At 45.6% G+C, this 19,986-nt stretch overlaps 1 protein-coding gene across 1 annotated transcript in view; it reads left to right on the plus strand.

Moving 5' to 3' along the window:
* The window catches only part of LOC120373048 (syntaxin-binding protein 4-like), an 83,769-nt gene that overhangs the window by 34,519 nt on the left and 29,264 nt on the right, over window positions 1–19,986 (plus strand). Inside the window, exons 6-12 of the mRNA XM_039490884.1 lie at window positions 5,292–5,377; window positions 6,102–6,228; window positions 11,320–11,461; window positions 11,689–11,795; window positions 12,283–12,436; window positions 13,890–13,962; window positions 18,430–18,527. Coding sequence (XP_039346818.1) covers window positions 5,292–5,377; window positions 6,102–6,228; window positions 11,320–11,461; window positions 11,689–11,795; window positions 12,283–12,436; window positions 13,890–13,962; window positions 18,430–18,527 — 787 coding nt within the window. The remainder of the gene's footprint in view (window positions 1–5,291; window positions 5,378–6,101; window positions 6,229–11,319; window positions 11,462–11,688; window positions 11,796–12,282; window positions 12,437–13,889; window positions 13,963–18,429; window positions 18,528–19,986) is intronic.

Here is a 19,986-nt window from a genome sequence, read left to right on the forward strand (position 1 = left end):
TGAAAGATGGTCTCTTTTGAGTGAAAACACATGATTTCAGAGATTTTTCGTAAAGATCCGACCATTTGCTCACAGTTGCAGTGATTTCCCCAAATCTAATGGGGAATTGCATTGAGGCAGCCTTAGCGCCAATGTCCTGACTTGGCCAGTTCCAAATTGGTAACGATAGTTGTGTACAAGGCCACTGTGACCTGGCAGGGTGTCTCCCCAGCTTCGCAAGCACTCATTGCCATCCTCAGTCTGCTTTATTTGTCCAAACATAAGCAGCTGACAAAATCAGCTTCTTAGCTCACCCTTTGTCCTAGGGTTTCAGCCTCATCTCCCAGGGGTCTCTGGTAATCCTGCTTCTTGCAGCTTCCCTGTTCCAGCCAGCTCCCTTCTCAGAGCCAGCCCTGCTCCCCTTTTGGGACACCAGCCTGAGGGCTACCTCCCTGAGCAGCTGGGCCCTCGTTCCAGCGAACCACCACCAGACTTAGCTCCACTCCTCTGTAGTTCCTCTCCCAAGACATAGTCTGCCCTCTGACAAGACTTTTTAGCCCCACATGTAGCCCCGCCTCTTTTAATTGGCTCAGTTGGACCCACCTGCTCTGACACAGGGGAGCTGGGCCTGGTCTACTTACAGGACCAGCTCCCCTGTGACAGCCACGTTACTGCTGAGGTTGAGATAGTTCAGAATGGGAATGCTTTAAATGCAACAACCCCAAATCACAGGAAACCTGTAGCTCTAGCTGCACTAGGCTGTGAAGTTAGGCATGGGATGGGAGAGACAATGGGTACACCTACACAGCAAACCAAGGTCTGACTGTAGCTCGCTAGCTTTAACCTATCCAGTGTGGGGACAAGAGCAGTGAAGACGTGGTAATATGGGCTTCAGCGTAAGCTAGCTGCCTGTGCCCAAGCCTGTTGGGGACGTGGGTATGCCCTGGGGTTGCTAGTCCATGCAGTAAAGGAGCGCGCTAAAGGAGGAGTGAAGAGTCCTGCCCAGGAAAAGGAGGAGACAGCGAATGGAAGGCTCACAGAGTCTCAGCTGCAGCCTGGCTTTTGTTGCGGCATAACTCAGCAGTGATACGGGATTATGAGCGAGTGACGGGAAGATGAAGGGTTTTACTGGAAATGATATTAAAGTGAGATTTGTACCAACAGAGTTGATGGAAATTGATGCTCACTCTGATAGCTGCTGTGTTGTAAGGAGCCACCGCCTGAGAAAATGCTGTTCTCTCATCAGCTGCCATGTATCTTTCCCATCAACTTGCCTTGATGTGTGCGCTTGTCACCTCTCTGGGATTGGCCCCATGGCCTCATGGAGAGCTCTGCTTTCCTGGGCTTGATATCTCAGTTCCCAGGCCAGCACTTACCAGGAGTATAGCCTGAGCTTCCAATTGCTCCGTTACAACTGCTCTAGACAGTTACAGGTGCCATTGATGGACTCAGAAGGGACTAGCCTCTGGTCCTCCTTGGGCAGCACCTGGTGCCTCTAATGTGAAAGAGGGGAGTGGAATGCCACCTTACTTGATGATAAGTATCCATTCCGTCACATCTCAGCAGCAGCATAAGTACCAGATGCTCACCAACAGATTCCTGTCTGAGCTGTGCAGGCTGAAGGGACACCATTGGTGGAGAAATAGGCAAGGAGAGGAATGGAGAATAACAGGCCTACTCCCTTTTCCCCACCATTGTCCGTATTTATTTTCTTTAGAAGTGGGTACAAGCCACAATGTGGGATCCAGATCTGAGCTAGAACTCCCCTAAAGTCTGGAGATATTTGGGTCCAAGTCACCTCTGATTTTCTTCACTTTTCTCCCTCTGTTGTGTCTCACTTCACCTCCTCCCTGGTATCTAATTCTCCCATTTAAAAAACTATGTCACTCTTAGTGCCATTTGTGGAATAGGTTCTGGTTTCCCCCCTGTTGCATTGGCCTTTCTCGCTAGTGATCAAAAAGAGGAGCTTGAGCCAACAGCAACTGCGGTAGGAGAATTTAAAAAAAAATGAATATTTTTCTGATGCTTGATGAGCGATGTGGCATTTTGAAGACTGTGTTAGACTTGCAAGCTATCCTTTTAAGGTGGGGAGGGGTATTCCTGGTCCTGCTTTTAGGCCATGGGGCTCTGTAGTCTAGAATAAGGTGAGGTGAGTTGGGCCCCTCTGTTTCAGGGAGCAGCCTGTTTTGTCTCTCTCTGCTTTTGGGTTATCGTTCTGAATTCTAAAAAATAAAGCAGTTAAACTGCAACCTTCTGTCAAGAGTATCTCATGTTGTTTATTTCACTTCATTGTTTGTATGCCATGAGCATAACAAATAGGATTAACTACATTTATTACTATAGGCAGGTAAAGAACTTGGCGCCCAAAACTGAATGGAAGAGTCCCATCCCATAGCATTTTGGCCCCCACATTCTAATGCTCTGTCTATAATCCCTAAGTGTTACCCACCATCTGTATCATGCTCACACAGGGCCGGTGCAAGCACTAGGCAAACTAGGTGGCCGCCTAAGGTGCTGAGATTTGGGGGGGCGCTGAAAAGCGGTGCCTAAAAATAGAACCAGATAGCAATCAAGATGCAGGCTGCAGATCTCAGACTGTAGGGAGGATGTAGATAAGAACCATGCTCCCAATGAATTGCTCTCCTGCCATTTAGATAGCCAGCGATTAGGGAAGTCCTTTGATTAGATCGCAGACTATAGGGAGGTGATAAGAATCACATTCCCAATGAATTGTTCTCCGACTCCTGCCATTTAGAAAGCCAGCCAAGTCCTTTGATTGTGAATTGATAATTGTACAGATTGCTGTGTTGGTAGGTACATTATTACAGTACTAGCTCCTCTGTCTTGTAGATTGCACAGCAGCAGCCAGAAGGAGAGTGGAGCAGCTTGCGGTGGGACGTGTAAGATCTCCCGCTGGGGCTGAGCTGTGCTGCCAGTGTGGTGCAAGCGGGGCCGGTTTGCACATAGCATGCTCCTCGGAGAGCGGGCTGCAGGTTTTCCAGGGCAGAGACTCTGCTCCCTGGGGAGAGAAGGGAGGGAGGCCGCAGCTGGCAGCTCTGCTGGCTCTTTTGCGTGGATGGGCAGCTAAGTCGCTTTAACCCACCTCCCTGCGCCCCAGCTTTCTACCCTCCCAACCCTGCTTTGGCGTGAGGGCCGCGCACTCTCTGCCTTCACAGTCCTGCCTGCCCCACGCCCCCCTGCTGGAGCAAGAGCCCAGCATTCAACTCCCCAGCCTGGGCTGGGCGCAGGATGGACTTGTGAAGGCAAAGCAGGTCCACACGCTCCCATTGCCCTGTTGCAAGTGCGCTTGGCCCGGTGTTGCTGCATGCCAGGGACTGGAGAGGATAGTGCCCATTTTACCTTATGGCTCTTTGAATCCTACCCCGCCCCCCTCCACACCCAAACCTGGTCTTCCCTTCCCCTCCCCAGCCAAACCCGATCCTCCCAGTGACCAAATCCGGTCTGCTCCCCTTGCACTCCCCCAGCCAAACCTGAACCCCCAGTGACTGAACCCGGTCTGCTTCCCTTCCCCACCTAACCTGATACCCCACTGACTCAACCCGGTCTGCTTCCCTTCCGCTCCCCTGACAAACCCAGTCCCCCAGTGACCCAAACCCAGTCTGCTTCCGTCTCCTCTCAGCTAAACTTGAACCGTCACTGACTGAATCCAGTCTGCTTCCCTTCCTCTCCCCAGCCAAACCCAAACCCCCACTGACCAAACCCGGTCTGCTTCCCTTCCCCGTGGAAAAATAAATTCTAAATGATAATGTGTTACTCTGTGACAGTGTATTGTGTGTAATGTATGTGATTTATTTTAAGATCCATGCTATGTTTTTCAAAGTGAAAACAATAACAGTGTCAGCGCTGTCAGGTTATTCATTTATTTTCATTAAATATGTAGACTAAATAATTAAATTAATAAATGTTCAAGCTGAACATGTATTAATTCTAATGAACAATGCCACATTATGCAGTATTCATTTTTTAAAGTTTTTAATAAGTGATGCTGGAGGGAAGTGGCGCAAGGTGGAAGTTTCGCCTAGGGCACAAAATATCCTTGCACCGGTCCTGTGCCCACAACTTGTTCTTTTGAGTTAAACTGTTGGCTTTAAACTTCCTCCTCTCTATGTATGAATTACAGCAGGGTAGTCAAGGGGGGTGGTTTTAAAACATGTAATATAGCCACAGTTCCAAGGATGATAATTTCACAATTTGAGCTGGTATATTTGACAGTTATTTGCATTTCTTTGACTATTGTGAAAAGACCCACAGATGGCCAATGTGTATTAAAAAAATTTTTTTTTGCTTAGTTACAACTCCCCTTAATAGTCAGTGTTCAACTTGTATGTCAAATTAGGCTGATGGTTGGAGATGAAATTATCCTGGGCTAGTCCACAAGAGGCATTCTGATCCAGTGGTTAAAGCCCAGGGCTGGGTGCCAGGATTCGTGGGTTCTAGCCTCATCCCTCACAATGGACAAATGACACAACTACTTTGCGCTTCAATTTACCAGTCTGTGTTACTGCCTGAGTAATACCTGAGAGGGATGTCAGGAAGCTTTATCAACATTCATGAAGTGCTTGAAGACTGTGGGATGAAAAGGGGCATAGAAGGGGCCATAATTCAGCTGCAAATGCCAAGCAGAAAATTCACCCTGTGTAGGGAATTCGCTGCTGATGCATCTGTACTGCAGCTGGCCTCTGCCTCCAACCCCCTAACACACAGTATGGGGCATGCAAAAGTTCCGCTTTACCAAAGAATCTTCTACTGGTGTGAGTTTGATTATGGACTCTAAATCAGTGGCACAAGCTTGAGTTGCTTGGAAACTGCTCTGATTTACATTGGGACCAGGGGCGGCTCCAGGCCCCAGCACGCCAAGCGCGTGCTTGGGGCGGCATGCCGCGGGGGGCGCTCTGCCGGTCGCCAGGAGGGCGGCAGGCGGCTCCGGTGGACCTCTTGCAGACGTGCCTGCGGAGGGTCTGCTGGTCCCGCGGCTTCGGTGGAGCATCCGCAGGCACATCTGCGGGAGGTCCACCGGAGCCGCGGGACTGGCGACTGGCAAAGCGCCCCCCGCGGCATGCCGCCGTGCTTGGGGCGGCGAAATGGCTAGAGCTGCCCCTGATTGGGACCACCTGTGAGCTGTATCTGGTTCCCAATGCCTCACCCTGCACCAAGCTGAGCTCCAGTGCACAAGAGAATTAATCCCACAAATTGGTTAGTATGGAATAAACATTATAGGCATTGTTTGCATTGTAAATCCATGCAGAAGTGTACTGAGAGACTAAGTGAATCTGCTGGGCCTTGTCTTTCAGGAGAGAGTTCTCTGAGCTGCTTGAAAAGTTTGGATCTCATAGCAACACAGAATCTGCACGGAGTTCTCCTGTTCACCACAGCGGCAGTGAGTATTGACCCTCTGGGCGCTGAATACTTAACTGCATCTTGGCTGCTTGAGGGGCAGGCACAGTGCAGAAAATGTCAGCCCAATCATGGATACTAAAAGAGAGAGAGAGACAACTTCCTTGAGTGAAACAAGGGAGGATTAGTTGGTATCTAACACTTCTCCAGCTCCCTTAACTCCACCTTCAATGTGCAACAACTAAGGAAAATATTGTGCTAGTAACTTATAATCACGTCTAGTTCTTGTAAAGCAATTTTCAGCAGTGGACCTTAAAGTGTTTTAGAAAGAGGGTGAGTACCACTATCCCCATTTTACACCTGGTGAAACTGAGGCAAGAGCAGTGAAGTGGCTTGTTCAATTCGGTGACCAACACAAGAAGTCAGTGGTCGGACTAGAACCCAGGTTTCCTGGTTACTAGTTCAGTGTTTTGCTTCCTGGATCACTCCACTGCTTCTTTTTAGGAAGAAGCATGTGACACTGTAACACAGTGGTGTTTGTTGTTAATTACCACAATCACAGGTTGGAATTTGTGGTGAGAAGGTAAAACTCTGTTAATTAGTTTAGAAATATACTGATATCATTAATGTCAATGGTAGGTATTTCTGCCTCCAGGTACAGAACCATGAAAGGTGTTTTAATTCTTGACTGTGAGGCAGGGACAGCTGGGAAGGAGTAAGGGGGGAAAATGCTTTCTTTATCTGGACTGTCTTATTTTGTCCTTTAGGTAGATATTTGGAAAGTACGTCCTCGGGGTCTTCATCACGTTCCCAGAGTCCTCTGCTGCTGAGCCCTGCAAATTCTCATGGCCCACTCATTGGAAACTCGGCACATTCCCCACACTCAAGCTCGCAGTATGTACCATATTACTCAACACTAGAGCTCTTTAGGAATTTTTCAATTAATTTTTTTTCATTGGAAAATTCTGATTTGTCGACAGCAAAACCAATCAATCTCACAATGTTGGAAAAATATGTTGGAAAACTCTGAAATTGTCAATGAATTTTTTGGCCACTTTCTGAATGAAAAATTCTGTTTCCCAGTTCAAAATGACTTTTCATTGTGAAATTTAAGCGATTTAGATTTTGAAAGTTTTTTAAAAAGAAAAAAAGGTAGAAATCAAATTGAAGAATTTTGAAATTACATGTTTCAATTGACCCAAACCAAAAACTTTGGTACTTTGATTCATGAAATTTTTTGAAATTTGGACTTTTTGTCCCACTATTGAATGGTAAGAAATTTAAAACTCTCAAAAATATTAATGGGACGGGGAAACCAGCTCTAAGTTACACAGGCATCAACTCATAAAGTCTGCAGGCTTGTCTGTCTGTTTCTAGAACATTATTTGTATTGCTGTAGTGCTTATAGACCCGGAGAGGGCCCCATTGCAGTGTAGCTGTAGCCATGTTGGTCCCAAGATATTAGAGAGAAAAGGTGGGTGAGCCACACAGACCTGAAGGAGAGCTCTGTGTGGCTCGAAAGCTTGTCTCTCTCACCAACAGAAGTTGGCCCAATAAAATATATTACCTCACCCACCTTGTCTCTCAAAGGCATCTAGTGGTTTGGGGGGCACAACCTGAGACACCTGAAAGGGCCTGATTTTCATAAAGTGCAGTGCTCCCGCCCTCTAAAAATCAGGCCCTTTAAAGAGGTCTCAACTTAGGCTCCTCAAAATTGGAGAACCCCAGATCGATAGTCACTTTATCTCTCTCCTTCCTTCTCATTAAAAGAAATATCCTCTAATATCCAGGGCTTTTCTATGCTTAGAACGCTCCAGGAGCACAGCTGTGCCACTGCAGCGCTTCAGCGTAGACGCTACCTACTGGGATGGGAGGGTTCTCCCATTGGCATAGGTAATCCACCTCCCCCAGAGGCAGTAGCTAGGTGTTGTGTACACGGGGACTTAGGACAGTTTAAGCACACTGCTCAGGGGCATGGATTTTTCACACCACTGACCGACAGAGTTAAACCAACTTAATTTTCTAGTGCAGATCAGGCCCCAGTGTTGTCTTTGGATACATTGACTGTCTCTGCTCATGTACTGGAGGATGTGTGACGGGTTAGATCACAGAAACCCCCCTGGGAGCTGCCAACTGATGTGCCAAGACTACCTCTGCTCCTGTTTTCCCTGCCAGTTCAGGACTCCAGCACCCTGTCTTGCTGAGCCAGACACTCCCATCTGCTCCAACAAAGACCCAGGGTCTGAATTACTTGCCCCAGAGCTGCAGGTTTACCTGAAAGCAGCTCACAGAAATGTGCTTGTCTTTAACACTCAGATGCCCAACTCCCAATGGGGTCTAAACCCAAATAAAGCTTATGCAGGGCAAACTCATAAATTGTTCACCTTCTATAACACTGATAGAGAGAGATGCACAGTTGTTTGCTCCCCCAGGTATTAATACATACTCTGAGTTAATTAATAAGTCAAAAGTGATTTTATTAAATACAGAAAGTAAGATTTAAGTGTTTCCAAGTAGTAACAGACAGAACAAAGTAAGTTACCATGCAAAATAAAATAAAATTCGCAAATCTATGTCTAATCAAACTGAATAAAGATACTCTCACCCTCAGAGATGCTTCAGTAAGTTTTTTCCTCAGACTGGCCACCTTCCAGGCCTGGGCAGAATTCTTTCCCCTGGTACAGCTCTTGTTCCAGCTCAGGTGGTAGCTAGGGGATTCTTCATGATGGCTCCTTCTCTGTTCTGTTCCACTCATTTATATATCTTTTGCATAAGGCGGGAATCCTTTGTCCCTCTGGGTTTCCACCCCCCCTCACTGGAAAAGCACCAGGTTAAAGATGGATTCCAGTTCATGTGACATGATCACATGTCACTGTAAGACCCCAAGCCTTCATTCCTCTCAGCCTGACTCACAGGAAGGCTTGCCTGCAAACAGAGCTATCCAGTCAATTGTCCTGTTGATGGGAGCCATTAAGATTCCAAACCACCAATGATGGCCCACACTTTGCATAATTACAATAGTCCCTCAGAGTTATATTTCATATTTCTAGCTTCAGATACAAGAGTGATACATTTATACAAATACGATGACCACACTCAGTAGACAATAAGCTTAGTAATGATGCCTTACAAGAGACCTTTTTCATGAAGCATATTCCAGTTACATTATATTCACTCATTATCAAATTTTTATAAAATCATATAGACTGCAATGTCACAGGATGGATAAGCAGTCATTTAGTGTCTTTCATGCTGTTGCACTCTATGTTGTTTTTAATAATATTATTTATCACTTGTATTACGGTAGCACCTAGGAACCCCCGTCATGGACCAGGACCCCATTGTACAAACACAGAGCACAGCCACCGCCTCAGAGAACTTAGCCTACTGTGCTATAGGCAGTAGGGATCTACAGAATGCATGTCCTCCATTTCCATCCCTTTAAAGGTGAGGGAGAGCCCAAAGCTTACAGACGTCTGAGAGGCCAACATGGCATGTCTTTTACAAACATACCCTTGATGGAGATGTCCTGCAAAGATATGGCTATTTTCTGCAGATCATGGCCTTGTGATCCATTGCCCCACCCTCGGGCAGTCATTTCCACCAGTGCAAAATCAATAGCAGTGCTACCCTTCTGACCTGGCAGCATTTCACACCCGCTCTGCGCTGGGGGGAGGGAGAGGAAATGGCTGCACAGGGGGCTAGGGAATGGAGAACCAGGCCTTTTATGTCTATGGAATGTGGCATCTTCGTGTTGTGTCTATATGTTTTAGTTCCAAGCTTACTATTTTGTAAAGTACAAAAGCCAGGTCTGCTATGTGCAGGGAGGGCTCTGCTGCCGGCTCCACCTATAGGAGTGACTGGCACTGTTAAGGTTTTCATTAACATTGGTGTTTAGACTGTGGCATCTCAGATTAGGGCCTGCTGCTTTTCTTCCTTGCACTAGTGTAAATCAGGGGTAATTCCCATGAAGTCAGTGGAGTGGCCACCTGCCCCCCATGAGAGGAAGTCCAGCCCCTTAGTTCAGACACAGAAAATCCACTTAGCAGGTGAACTCCACAATGTGCCCAATATCAGCTCTTTATTAGGGATTTGCAGAGGACAAATATTTGGCACAGAAGGCTTTAAGCTGCTTGCATAAATGGACTCATGCCTGGAGACATCCATACAGAGGAGAGAACTGCTCATCTATTTGGCAGCCATCTAGACTGCCTCATTCCTCAATTAGCCCTGTTTACCGCACAGCATAGACAGGAGGTGACCTGGCTTGGTACTCACGTATGTACTTGATGGAGGTGTCCAGTACAACAGTGTTCAGTGACCGATAAAGCAAAAGTTCTGCTAGTCTCCACCTAGGGTGACCAGATGTCCTGATTTTATAGGGACAGTCCCCATTTATGGGGCTTTGTCTTATATAGATGTCTATTATCCCATATCCCGATTTTTCACACTTGCTATCTGGTCACCCTATCTCCACTTGGGGGATGTAGAAGAGTGTAGGCAGGCATGAAATAGCCACCTTCTATAAGAAACACCAGCATTCGGACCACTTGAAATCTCAGATCTTGGAGACTATGAGCATATGTGCAACTATGATATAATCTTGACTCTTACCAAGTAGTGACTTCTTCTATTCTGTGCAGGCTCTTATGCTGCACTCATCACCCCGGCAGCTGGACATCTTCCAGCTGTGCACTAAGCAATAGGACTAACATCTGCAATGTATGGTTTATTCTCTTCCTCACCTCTTCCCAGATAGTACAATGGATGTGCTTTTTTTTTTAACCACTATGTTCTATGGCATCTTATTTCCTGAAAAGATTTCTTTTAGACGTTTCCTTTGTTGTAAAAATATGACACGTCCACACTCTTCACAATATTCTGTGTTCCCCAGGTTGTATGACAGCCACAAATTTAAAGGGATGGGGCTGTTTAGAAGTATGGAGAAGTTGTTATCTCTTGTGGTGATTGCATAGCTCAACAGATCACATAGTCATCGTATTGTATTTTGAGCTATTAGGAAATCAAAAGATCATGCACGTTACAGATTGCTTACAGGTTATTATATGGATGTGATTACAAGACTTTATCTTTGAAGAGTGAGAACCAGTTAGTTACTGCCTTTATTTACTAAGGATGAGAGGCCTTATCAAGTGGTTGATGCCCACTGTTGCTCTTCCAGTAATGGCAGCCTTTCCTGTTGCTCCAGCACCTCCACGCTTTGTCCCATGCTGCCCCCCATGCATAGGGAAAACTCCCTAGCAATATTTATCGACCTACTCACAGTATTCACTTCTAAATCCCTCCCTCAAACCTGCCTCTGTTGTGGTGCCTACAAATCATTCCCACCTGGCATTGATTAGGCAAGTAACTGGCTATGACTTCGGCTTTCCTGCTGAACTCCATTTTATTGTTACCCTCCCCGCCATCCCACTGCCACCCCACTGATCTGTTTCGTCCACCTGTTGTGTGCTGACTCCCATGAAGACTGTAAGCTGTTTGGGGTAGGGAATCTCTTCTTCATTACTTGTCCGGACAGTGCTGATCACAATGGGCCCTGGTCCTCAATTAGGGTTCTTAACGACTACCATAATACAAATAAACAACAATAACAGTAACAACATTTATCCCCATAGAAGTAGCAAATACTGCCACCCCCCCACACCTATAAGCACCTGAAGCTTTACCTGTTTCTACTCCTAAACTCAAATCAAACATATTCTTGAGGTTCAGAATGGTTTTGATAAGTGTTTTCTTCACTCCCATTTTCAGGTAGAGTGGGGGAAAAGAGGAGGCAGAGGGAGAAGAGGTTGAGAAGGATAGGGAGAGTGCAGACTTAGGAACAAAACCAAATGTAGAACTTTTCATTCAGCAGTGGTGCTGACTTGCCAGAACTCTACTGTGTAATTACAGATGTACTCAATGACTATATAGAATAAAACAGACCACTGTTGTGTCTTCTGCTAACTCTTCTGTTCCTTGCAGCTACTCCCTTGAATCAGGGATTCAGTGCATCTCCATAGCAAAATCCTCTGGGTTGGGGTTGACGATCAGTGGCGGATCTAACAGGCCAGAGGGTCCCATGATTTATGTTCAAGAGCTTATGCCAGAAGGGGACTGTTACAGAGTAAGTCAACAGCATGGAGGGCTTCTGTGACCTATGAAACAGGAGTCTTTCCTGAAAGCTCCAGCTGTTCGGAAGGAGCTCTCATTGGGACGGGTGAACAATCTATAGCGTGGGGTAATAAGGATGTGTGTTGCAGGAGAATACTTTGAGCAGAGTGTCACTCTTTTTTTGATGCACTAATCCTTGTGGATAAAGCTTGATGCTACACAGATGTCTCCCTCGTTTAGGATGGGCGGCTCCGGCCTGGTGATCAGCTAATTGCCATCAATAAAGACTCTTTGGTGGGCAGCACATATGAAGAGGCCAGAAAAGTACTTGCTAAAACCAAATTCAGGTAGGCATGCACCAGCGGCCCAGGCGAATAAGTTCCTTGGGTACAAAAAGCATTTCCTATTATTGTCAATAAAGGCCATATCTTGTGATATCTGCTGAGTGTTAGGTAGGAGACCTGCACATTGTTCTAAGCTTATGGCGCAAGAAGAACCTCCCATATTGGAGACCTTCATACTTCAGGAGGTCTTGAGTACATGAAGCTTCTCACATCATAATCAGGAATGGCAGGAGTCCTTCCCAACCTGTCAGTCTTTGTTTTGCTTTGCAATGAGTGTGTTCCATCACACAGACCTTCCCAAAGTTCTGCAACAGAACTTGGGCTATCATAAGAATCCTGTCTGACAAAGATAGCTCTAATATTGTTGCGTGTTACACAGGCAATTAATGAGCTTAGCTCAGAGGAAAGACCACAGAGCTATTCCTGTGAAAGTTATGAAACCTTAAGCATGTGTAGTTTTTAAGCACTAACAAAACTTGGTTATTTTCAGACATGAGGGAAACACAGAAGTGGCCTTTATTCCTGGAAGGGGACGGTTACATCCCGGTCTCTCGGTTCATAACAACATCCAATCGCCACCTCCTAAGGCCATGGGGAATGGTCTTAGCTCTTGCAGGTTGAAAGTCCACGTGAGGTCACCTGAGGTACGTTGAAGTTCAGTATAAGACCACAGAGGCCGACCCCATGATTTCCATCTCCGATCGGATTACTGTTTTTAGGGACTCTGATAATCTTTCCGGATTAGCTGCTTGGAAAGTCAGCAGTGTGGACTCGTATGGCTCTGTTTGCTCTCGTTTGGAGTTGGGTATTTTACATCTGAGATATTGTTTCTTCTGGTTTAGGGTGACAAAGGATCAGTCAATTGAAGTGATGTGTTTGAAGGTCGCTGAGATGTGTTTTCATCTCCAGAGTCCTGGTTCAAACCTGTTTTCAGACGTCACAAGTGAAAAAAGCAATTGGTGACAGTAACTCAGTGAATACCTGCCCACATTCAACAACCATCAAATTCAGCACCATCAGCACTCGTTCCTCATGAAGCGCAGCACTATACTGTATTTCCTGAAACTAGAGGTGACTAGGAGATTTGGCCATGCAGCTCTCATCAAAATCAATGAGTCATGTGGTTAAGCGTGTAAGGTTACAGTGAGGGCTAGCTCCAGTCTTATAGAAGGAGCTTGTAAACTGTCATCACTGTACATGGGGCACTGATTCATTGCCAGTATCTGGGGTGTAACTTCCTAGCTTTGGTTGTGTTGTATTTCTGCACTTCTCACCCTTTTCCATACCATAGACCCAACTGGTACCCCTCTCCCATTTAATATTCTGATTGCAGCCCTCTGACCCCAGGTTGAGAGTCCCTTCTGCATTTGATCCCAGCATGTCCTTGTAGATAGCTCTCCTTTTTGTCCATTGGGTAATACTAGAGGAGCCCTTAAGATCATAGAATAGCAGGGTTGGAAGGGACCTCAGGAGGTCATCTAGTCTAAACCCCTGCTTGAAGCAGGACCAATCCCCAGACAGATTTTTGCCCCAGATCCCTAAATGGCCCCCTCAAGGATTGAGCTCACAACCCTGGGCTTAGTAGGCCCATGCTCAAACCACTGAGCGATCCCTCCCACCTATGATAATCCAAACTCCCTCAGAATCCATGGGTGTTTTGGATATGTAGGGTTTTAAACAAACCCCGGTGGCTACAACACACTGGGTCATCCTTGGTGTGATTCCACTACTCTCAGTAAAGTTACTTCAGTTTAGCCTCCTGTGTGTGCAATCATTCGGGAGATTCTTAGATCCCACAGCAATGAACGTGAGAGTTAGGTGCACAAACCTTTTGAGGATCTGGGCCTCTAGGACTATTATTGACACAATCCCCTTTTACTCCAAAACAGGACTCTTGTTTGGTTCATCATCATTGTTCATGCTCTCTCTCTAGCACAATAGGTCCACGTGGTGCTTCATGCAAGAGATGGTTCAGTCTGATTCCTTAGGGAGGAACTGGGACCTATTGAGCTCTTTCCCCCTCCTTTTGCTTTTCACTTACACTGGCAGACTGGGCTCAGCATTTTGTCCTTTGTGCTATTTTGTTTTGTTTTGTAGACCAGACAAGAAAATCTCTTTCCTGTGCCTTCTCCATCACCAGACATTTGCCCCCCAGAGCTCACAATATCTGGTAAGAGGCATGCTTTCTTGCAATCTCCTCTGTTTGTGTAGGTGGCGAAGGTATCTAGTCCACAGGTCCTCATTACTTCAGTATCAGAAGTAATGAAATGACGCTTTAAATATCTACAGCAGTGTAGGTGGAGTTTAATAGTGTAATGTCAGGGTCCAGTCCATTAGGATTGATTAAAGGCAATGGTACAATTATTGTAGGGCTCTATTCAGTAGGCATTAGATACCCCCGTGTCAGCTTGTCTATGGGAGCAGAGGTCTTTGCAGGGGTGACTGAGTATCTCAAGGGATTAGCAATGGGATACAGAGCCTTTCAGCTCTAGGTCACTGATTCTGTGTTGGGTTGGTAGTGATGGAGTGTCACTGCTATTATTCAAAGGCTGTGTGAAATGTGGTTTTGGGACCAGTCCAGGGGCCGGATATCCTTACTGCAGTCAGCACTAATTGGCAGCCTTGCTGGTGGGACTGACTGGCCCTTGGAAGCTGAATTGCTATTAAAAATAGATAAATCAGTGTTGCTTACAAAGCACAGCATGGCCCCAAATGGGAACACGATTCCACGATCATTGAGCCAAATCAGTTGCCTCCAGCTATCCACGAAGAAGTAGTTGTAAAGCATGGGAGAGAACAAGGGGGCTTTGTAAGTCTGTCATAATTGTCTCAGCATTCGAGGTTCACATGTAGGAAGATACTCATCTTTCAAATTATATTTTCCTCTGTGCTCACAGACCACTACATACCTCTTGCTTTCACTTTTTTTTTTGCTTTGGTTTGAACAGAAGACTCCCTCCTTGCAGGTTTCTCTTCTGGCTGATGCTTGAGACTTACCATTTAAGATAAGAGCAGGTTAGAAACATTTCCAGTTTTGAAAAATTTCAGTGGAAACATTTTTTTCCACACACACATCAAACATATTTTTTGCGCGCACACACAAACACACATTTCTTCCACTTAAGATCCCACTTTGTATAGTTCTGAATCCCAAAGTGGCTCGATCTGTTTGCACATTAAACACTTGAGGGCAATTTTCAAGCAAGCACCAAAATCAGCAAACTCACCTTAAGCACACCAATAATCCAAGGCATGCATGAAAGTTGGGGTTTGCAAATGTGCGTGTGCCAACCCCAGCCAGTGTGATTTCTGCGTGCTTGTGTCAGATACATGCTAAAATGCACATGCTCTATTTTCTCCCATGGAGACTGTGCATTAGTTGAAGATGTAGAAAATTTTGAGGAAGAAGAAACTGAGCCCTCTGGCTGATCCTGAGGCATTTGTTGCTTAAATAACATATTCTCAGCTCAATAATTTTTTTTCCTTTAGGCATTTTGAGCCCCTACACTATACACTCAGAGATGTTTGTATTTGATTAATAAGAAAAAGAAAATGAATAATATCTACAGAAGCACATCTGATCTGTTGGGATCATGGTTCTTCTCCCCCAAGGAGTAAATGCTTATCTGCCATGCTGCCTGTCCATTTCTACATCTGCACAATAGTGCTAATGCTGTCAGACTACTCTGCAATACACAAAACTATTTTGAGACAGACATTCATATGGAGTAATGTTCCTTGGGAACTGAGGTCCTGATTAGCCTGATACTTTGGAATGATGATATAGCGAAATAGTCTTAATCAGTATAAATGTCTCTCTTCTCCTGCCATTTGGGCAATTCATAAAAAGAATTACTGCCCTCAATGATGTGATGGCAGGTACAGACGCACTGGGATGAATTCTGGCCTCACATAAGTCTTCACAATTCTTGTTGGAGTCTGTGGAAATTGCAGAGATACACACAGTTCAGTGGCCCAATAGATAATCTTCAGCATGATACCGTAAACTTTATTTTGACACAGTGGGTGCATCCCACCAGGGATAAAGGTAGGGAGTTTACCCCATGCTAGCTAACACATGGTAACTAATATGTGGTAAAACATCCTAGTGTGGGCAAGGCAGTTTGCACATGCGACCAGGTATAGGGGGAACCTACAGGTTACCTCAACCAACTACTGTGTGAAAGCTACCCCTGCCTTAGCCACACTAGTTTTCACTATGTGATTGTCACCATGCTTTAGCTACCACCTGGTGAAACACCACCTTTCTCCTAGTGCAGACAAGGCTTACGACAGACTCTTTCCCACTCCCCCACTGCATTCTGCACTGGCGTTCGAGAAGAGATCCCTTGGTTGAAACAAGAGAGAGCTGCAGGCAGGAAGCTCTATTAAGGGCCCTCCACTCTGAAATATGCTTCCCCACACTGGTAAGCCCCCCAGACCTGCTTTGTTAACCCTCAGGACATGCTGTCGAGAACATATTTCCTCTTGAAGGTGAGAGTCTGAAGGGACGGGCCAAGGCCAGCCTGTGGGGGGCAGCTGTTAGTCTATCTACATAGTAGACCTGTGAGGCAGTGTAGTCTGGTGGACAGGGCCCTTGACTGTGAGGCAACCTGGGTTCTATTCCCAGCTCTGCTAATGACCTGCTCTGTGACCCTTGGCAAGTCACTTCTCCTTTGTGTCCCCCTCCCATCTTTTGTCTGTCTAGGCTGTAAATTCTTTGGGGCAGGGGCTGTCTCCTGCTCTTTTTCTGTCCAGCGCCTCACACACTGGGACCCTGATCTCAGTCAGGCTGCTAGTCATACAAATAGTATAATCTGGGGTGAAAATCATCTCAGGCAGTCCATTACAGATGTCTGCTTTTTATAGCGGGTGTTATGAGTGCAGCGATGGGCACAGAGTTCTGAACAGGCCCCATTATACATTGGAATAAACAAATAGTTTTGCGAGGACAGGAGCTTAGTCTGAAATCTGAACAAGTCACTGGGGCCTGTTGACTGATCACCGGTGCCTGGCGGCCTTCAGGATTGCCTGGGATGTCTGTGTTGAGAGTTTATGAGCAAAGCCGCATGGAGCTAATCCCGATTAGCAAGGAGTTGAAGGGGAATGATCTGCCCTTGAACCTACACAGCATGGGGCTGGGTGACCAATCCAGTGAACCCGTTTATTACCTCAGGCCCTGATTCCCAGCTGCTGGCATTAGCAGGACAGATAAATATCAGGATTAGGAGGATTACGCTTGTGACAGCACCTCTGCTGCTTTTCCCCTGTGTTTCCATAAAATCTTATCTTCACCTGAGAGTCACAGTGAGTGACATTTTTTTCAAAAATGCCTGAGTCTGTCCCACTGATTTTTTTAACAGGACTTGTGCTCCTAAATCCCTTATGCTGTGGAAAATCCCAGCCACTGATTTAAAACAGCAGGAGGTCTTTAAGGCGATCTGGGTATCAGTTTCTTTGTTAACCTGTGCCCCAGTTCCCAGGCAGTGCAACGATGAAAGAAAATGGCTCTTGGACACTCTTCTGTGGACAGGATCCTGTACCATTGAAGTCCATGGGAATTTTGTCACTAACTCTGATGTGAACAGGGTCAGGTTTTATAAGCCCCTTTTGTTATCAGATTCAAAGAGCATCATTAGCAGGGTCTTAAAAGCAGCGGTGGCATTACCCATTTTTAGAGTCCATCTGGGCCTCCCCTTAAATGAGCAACAGTTCCTGCCGTCCTCTTCTGGAGGGGCCTCTTGCAGGCTGCAGGAATTAACTGAATTGTGGGATTTTCCTAAGCACAGGTCCCACTGAAGTCAATGGGATTTGTGCTCCTAAGTCATTTGGGCACTTTTGAAAATGCCCCCTGGAATGAAGAGCAGATTATCAGCGGCCGGGTCTCTCTTCCAATGCCTCAGTCGTTTTCTCTGACGGAGACACTCTACCATTTCCCTTACAATTCAATTTCTGTTGTTGTGGACACAAGCACTCTCCATCCTCACCATAACCGTACACCCTGCACATACGATGCAGCCTGCCCAAGTGTAAGTGAAAGGGAGCCAGTGCTTTTCATAACAGTAACGCAGGGAGAAATCCTGCAACACGTTTTCTTGTGGTGTTTTTAACCTGTGAATTCTCTTCTTAATGGGAGTTGGGAACATTTCTGTGAGACCACACTCAGTCCAGCACTTACATAAACATTACTTTGAATCTGAGTTAGAACTCCTGGGCTAGGGGGCCAGCGGTGGATTTTTATAAAACCTCACTGGTTGGGTTTTGGTTTTGTAAAACTGAAGCATAAATTGGAGTGGTCGGAATCCAGGTTGAATTTTATTCAAATCACCAAAGTTCAGAATCCCAGGCCTCATATATAAACTTCTGGCCAAGATTTTCAGAAGCAACTTGTAATTTTAGTTGCCTTCATTTGTGATGCCCAGGTGGAGACTTTAAAGTGTCCTGGTTTTCAGAGAGTGCTGAGCACCCATCCTCTGAAAACCCTGGCCTCTGATTTTAGCCCATCTGTACTTGCAACGTATTTCATGCAATGCCAAAGCCCTGAGCTTAGTTTGGGACACTCCTTGTCAACATCTCTTTCCCCCCCCCCCCCCCATGCCCCATGCTCTTCCACTAATGGTTGCTTAATGTTATTTAGCGCCTGCTTCACCTTCTAGTCAGAGAGCGGCTCCAGGCAGCAAACCGAAAGTAGCACTGGATCCCCATATTCGACTCAAGGATGGGAAACTCGAACTGGTAAGTTGAAAGGCTTCCTGCCTTGAAATTGAGATTTTGTGTTCAATAAAATGATTGGGGCTCCCAGACTGCATCTGATTACATGGTGCTGTCTCCTCCTCCGTCTTTTCAGCTGCTGAATCGCATTAAAAGAAGCTAAAACTACATAAGCACTTCCCTCGTATTGCTTTTCCATGAAGGAAATTGCTGTAATTTGTATGAGGATGGTTAAGGGAAGAAGGACCAGGTGATGGCAAATGAGAGAGGAGGTGGGGCTAGGTGGTGGTAGATGGGAGGGGAAGTGAGGTTGGATATTAAATTGTGGTCCATGCTATGAAAGTCTAATGTTAAGATACCCTGGCAGTCCCAGGTCAGACAAGATTAGCCATTGAAACAGGTCTTTACTCATGGGTCTCTGCCTCAGAGATCATTTTGTGGGTCCCTGTCCAATTCAGCATTCCATAGAACAGCATCAGTGTCCTGCTTGGAGACAGCTGCTTCTCTGCAGGAATAGGTGAGGTGCCTTTGGAGATAATGGGCCAAAAAATGCTGAAGACAGAGGAAAACATAAACACAAACTAGAACAGCAAAAGGAAGAACACTTTCTGTGTCTTCAGATCTCATAGACAGCAAACCAGGATGCAGGGGCAGACGCAGTCCTGGTCTGAAGGCTAGAGATGGTTGACATTTTTCAAAGAAAAAGTTTATTATTCAAAAATAGCCCTTTTTGGGTGTTTTTAGAGAGATTTCAGTTTTTCAACAAAATCAGAAATGAAAAAAAAATTACCATAGTTGGTTTTCTCTTGCTTGCTTGCTTTCATAAACAGCTGAAATCCTGTTTTGTTTTCCTGTCATTTAAAAAAAATGGAAACCAGCACCAAAAAAACCCTGCAAAAAACCATTACAAATGAAAAATTGGTCAAGTTTGAACCCAAAATGGAAAAAAAATATTCTGATTAGTTTGTTTGTTTGTTTGTTTGTTTATTTATTTATTTATTTATTGCAAACCTGTTTTTTCCCTTTTTCTTCTGGCTCTAATGAGGAGGACAATTGTCTTGTATTGTCTTAGTGGGAGTGTCATCCTGGTATGCCACATCTCAGCTGGGGCCATTGTCTTTACCATAATATTGCTGGGTTGAAATTACCTTCCAGATAAATGACTGGATAAAACTGTACTCCATTTTTGTCCTTTGTTTGTACAGCACCTGGCAGAGTGGGGCCGTGGTCCAGCAGTAGGGATCCTAGGTGATACTGCATACAAATAATAATAATGGCTGAGCTCCAAATCCCAGTGGTAATGGTTTGATACAGACTTCATTGCACTTGTGAATATAGAGTATTCTATTTTATGGCTGAATGTGGCATCCCATACATACCAACAGGCAACAAATTATTCTGTGGTGTCCAGCCCCAACCCACTAGTAACTGGCCTTGGTAATAGTGTAAAACACTTTAAAGAGACCATGAGGCATAACTGCCT

The sequence above is a fragment of the Mauremys reevesii genome, linkage group 10, assembly GCF_016161935.1.
Source record: "Mauremys reevesii isolate NIE-2019 linkage group 10, ASM1616193v1, whole genome shotgun sequence".
NCBI classification, from domain to species: domain Eukaryota; kingdom Metazoa; phylum Chordata; order Testudines; family Geoemydidae; genus Mauremys; species Mauremys reevesii.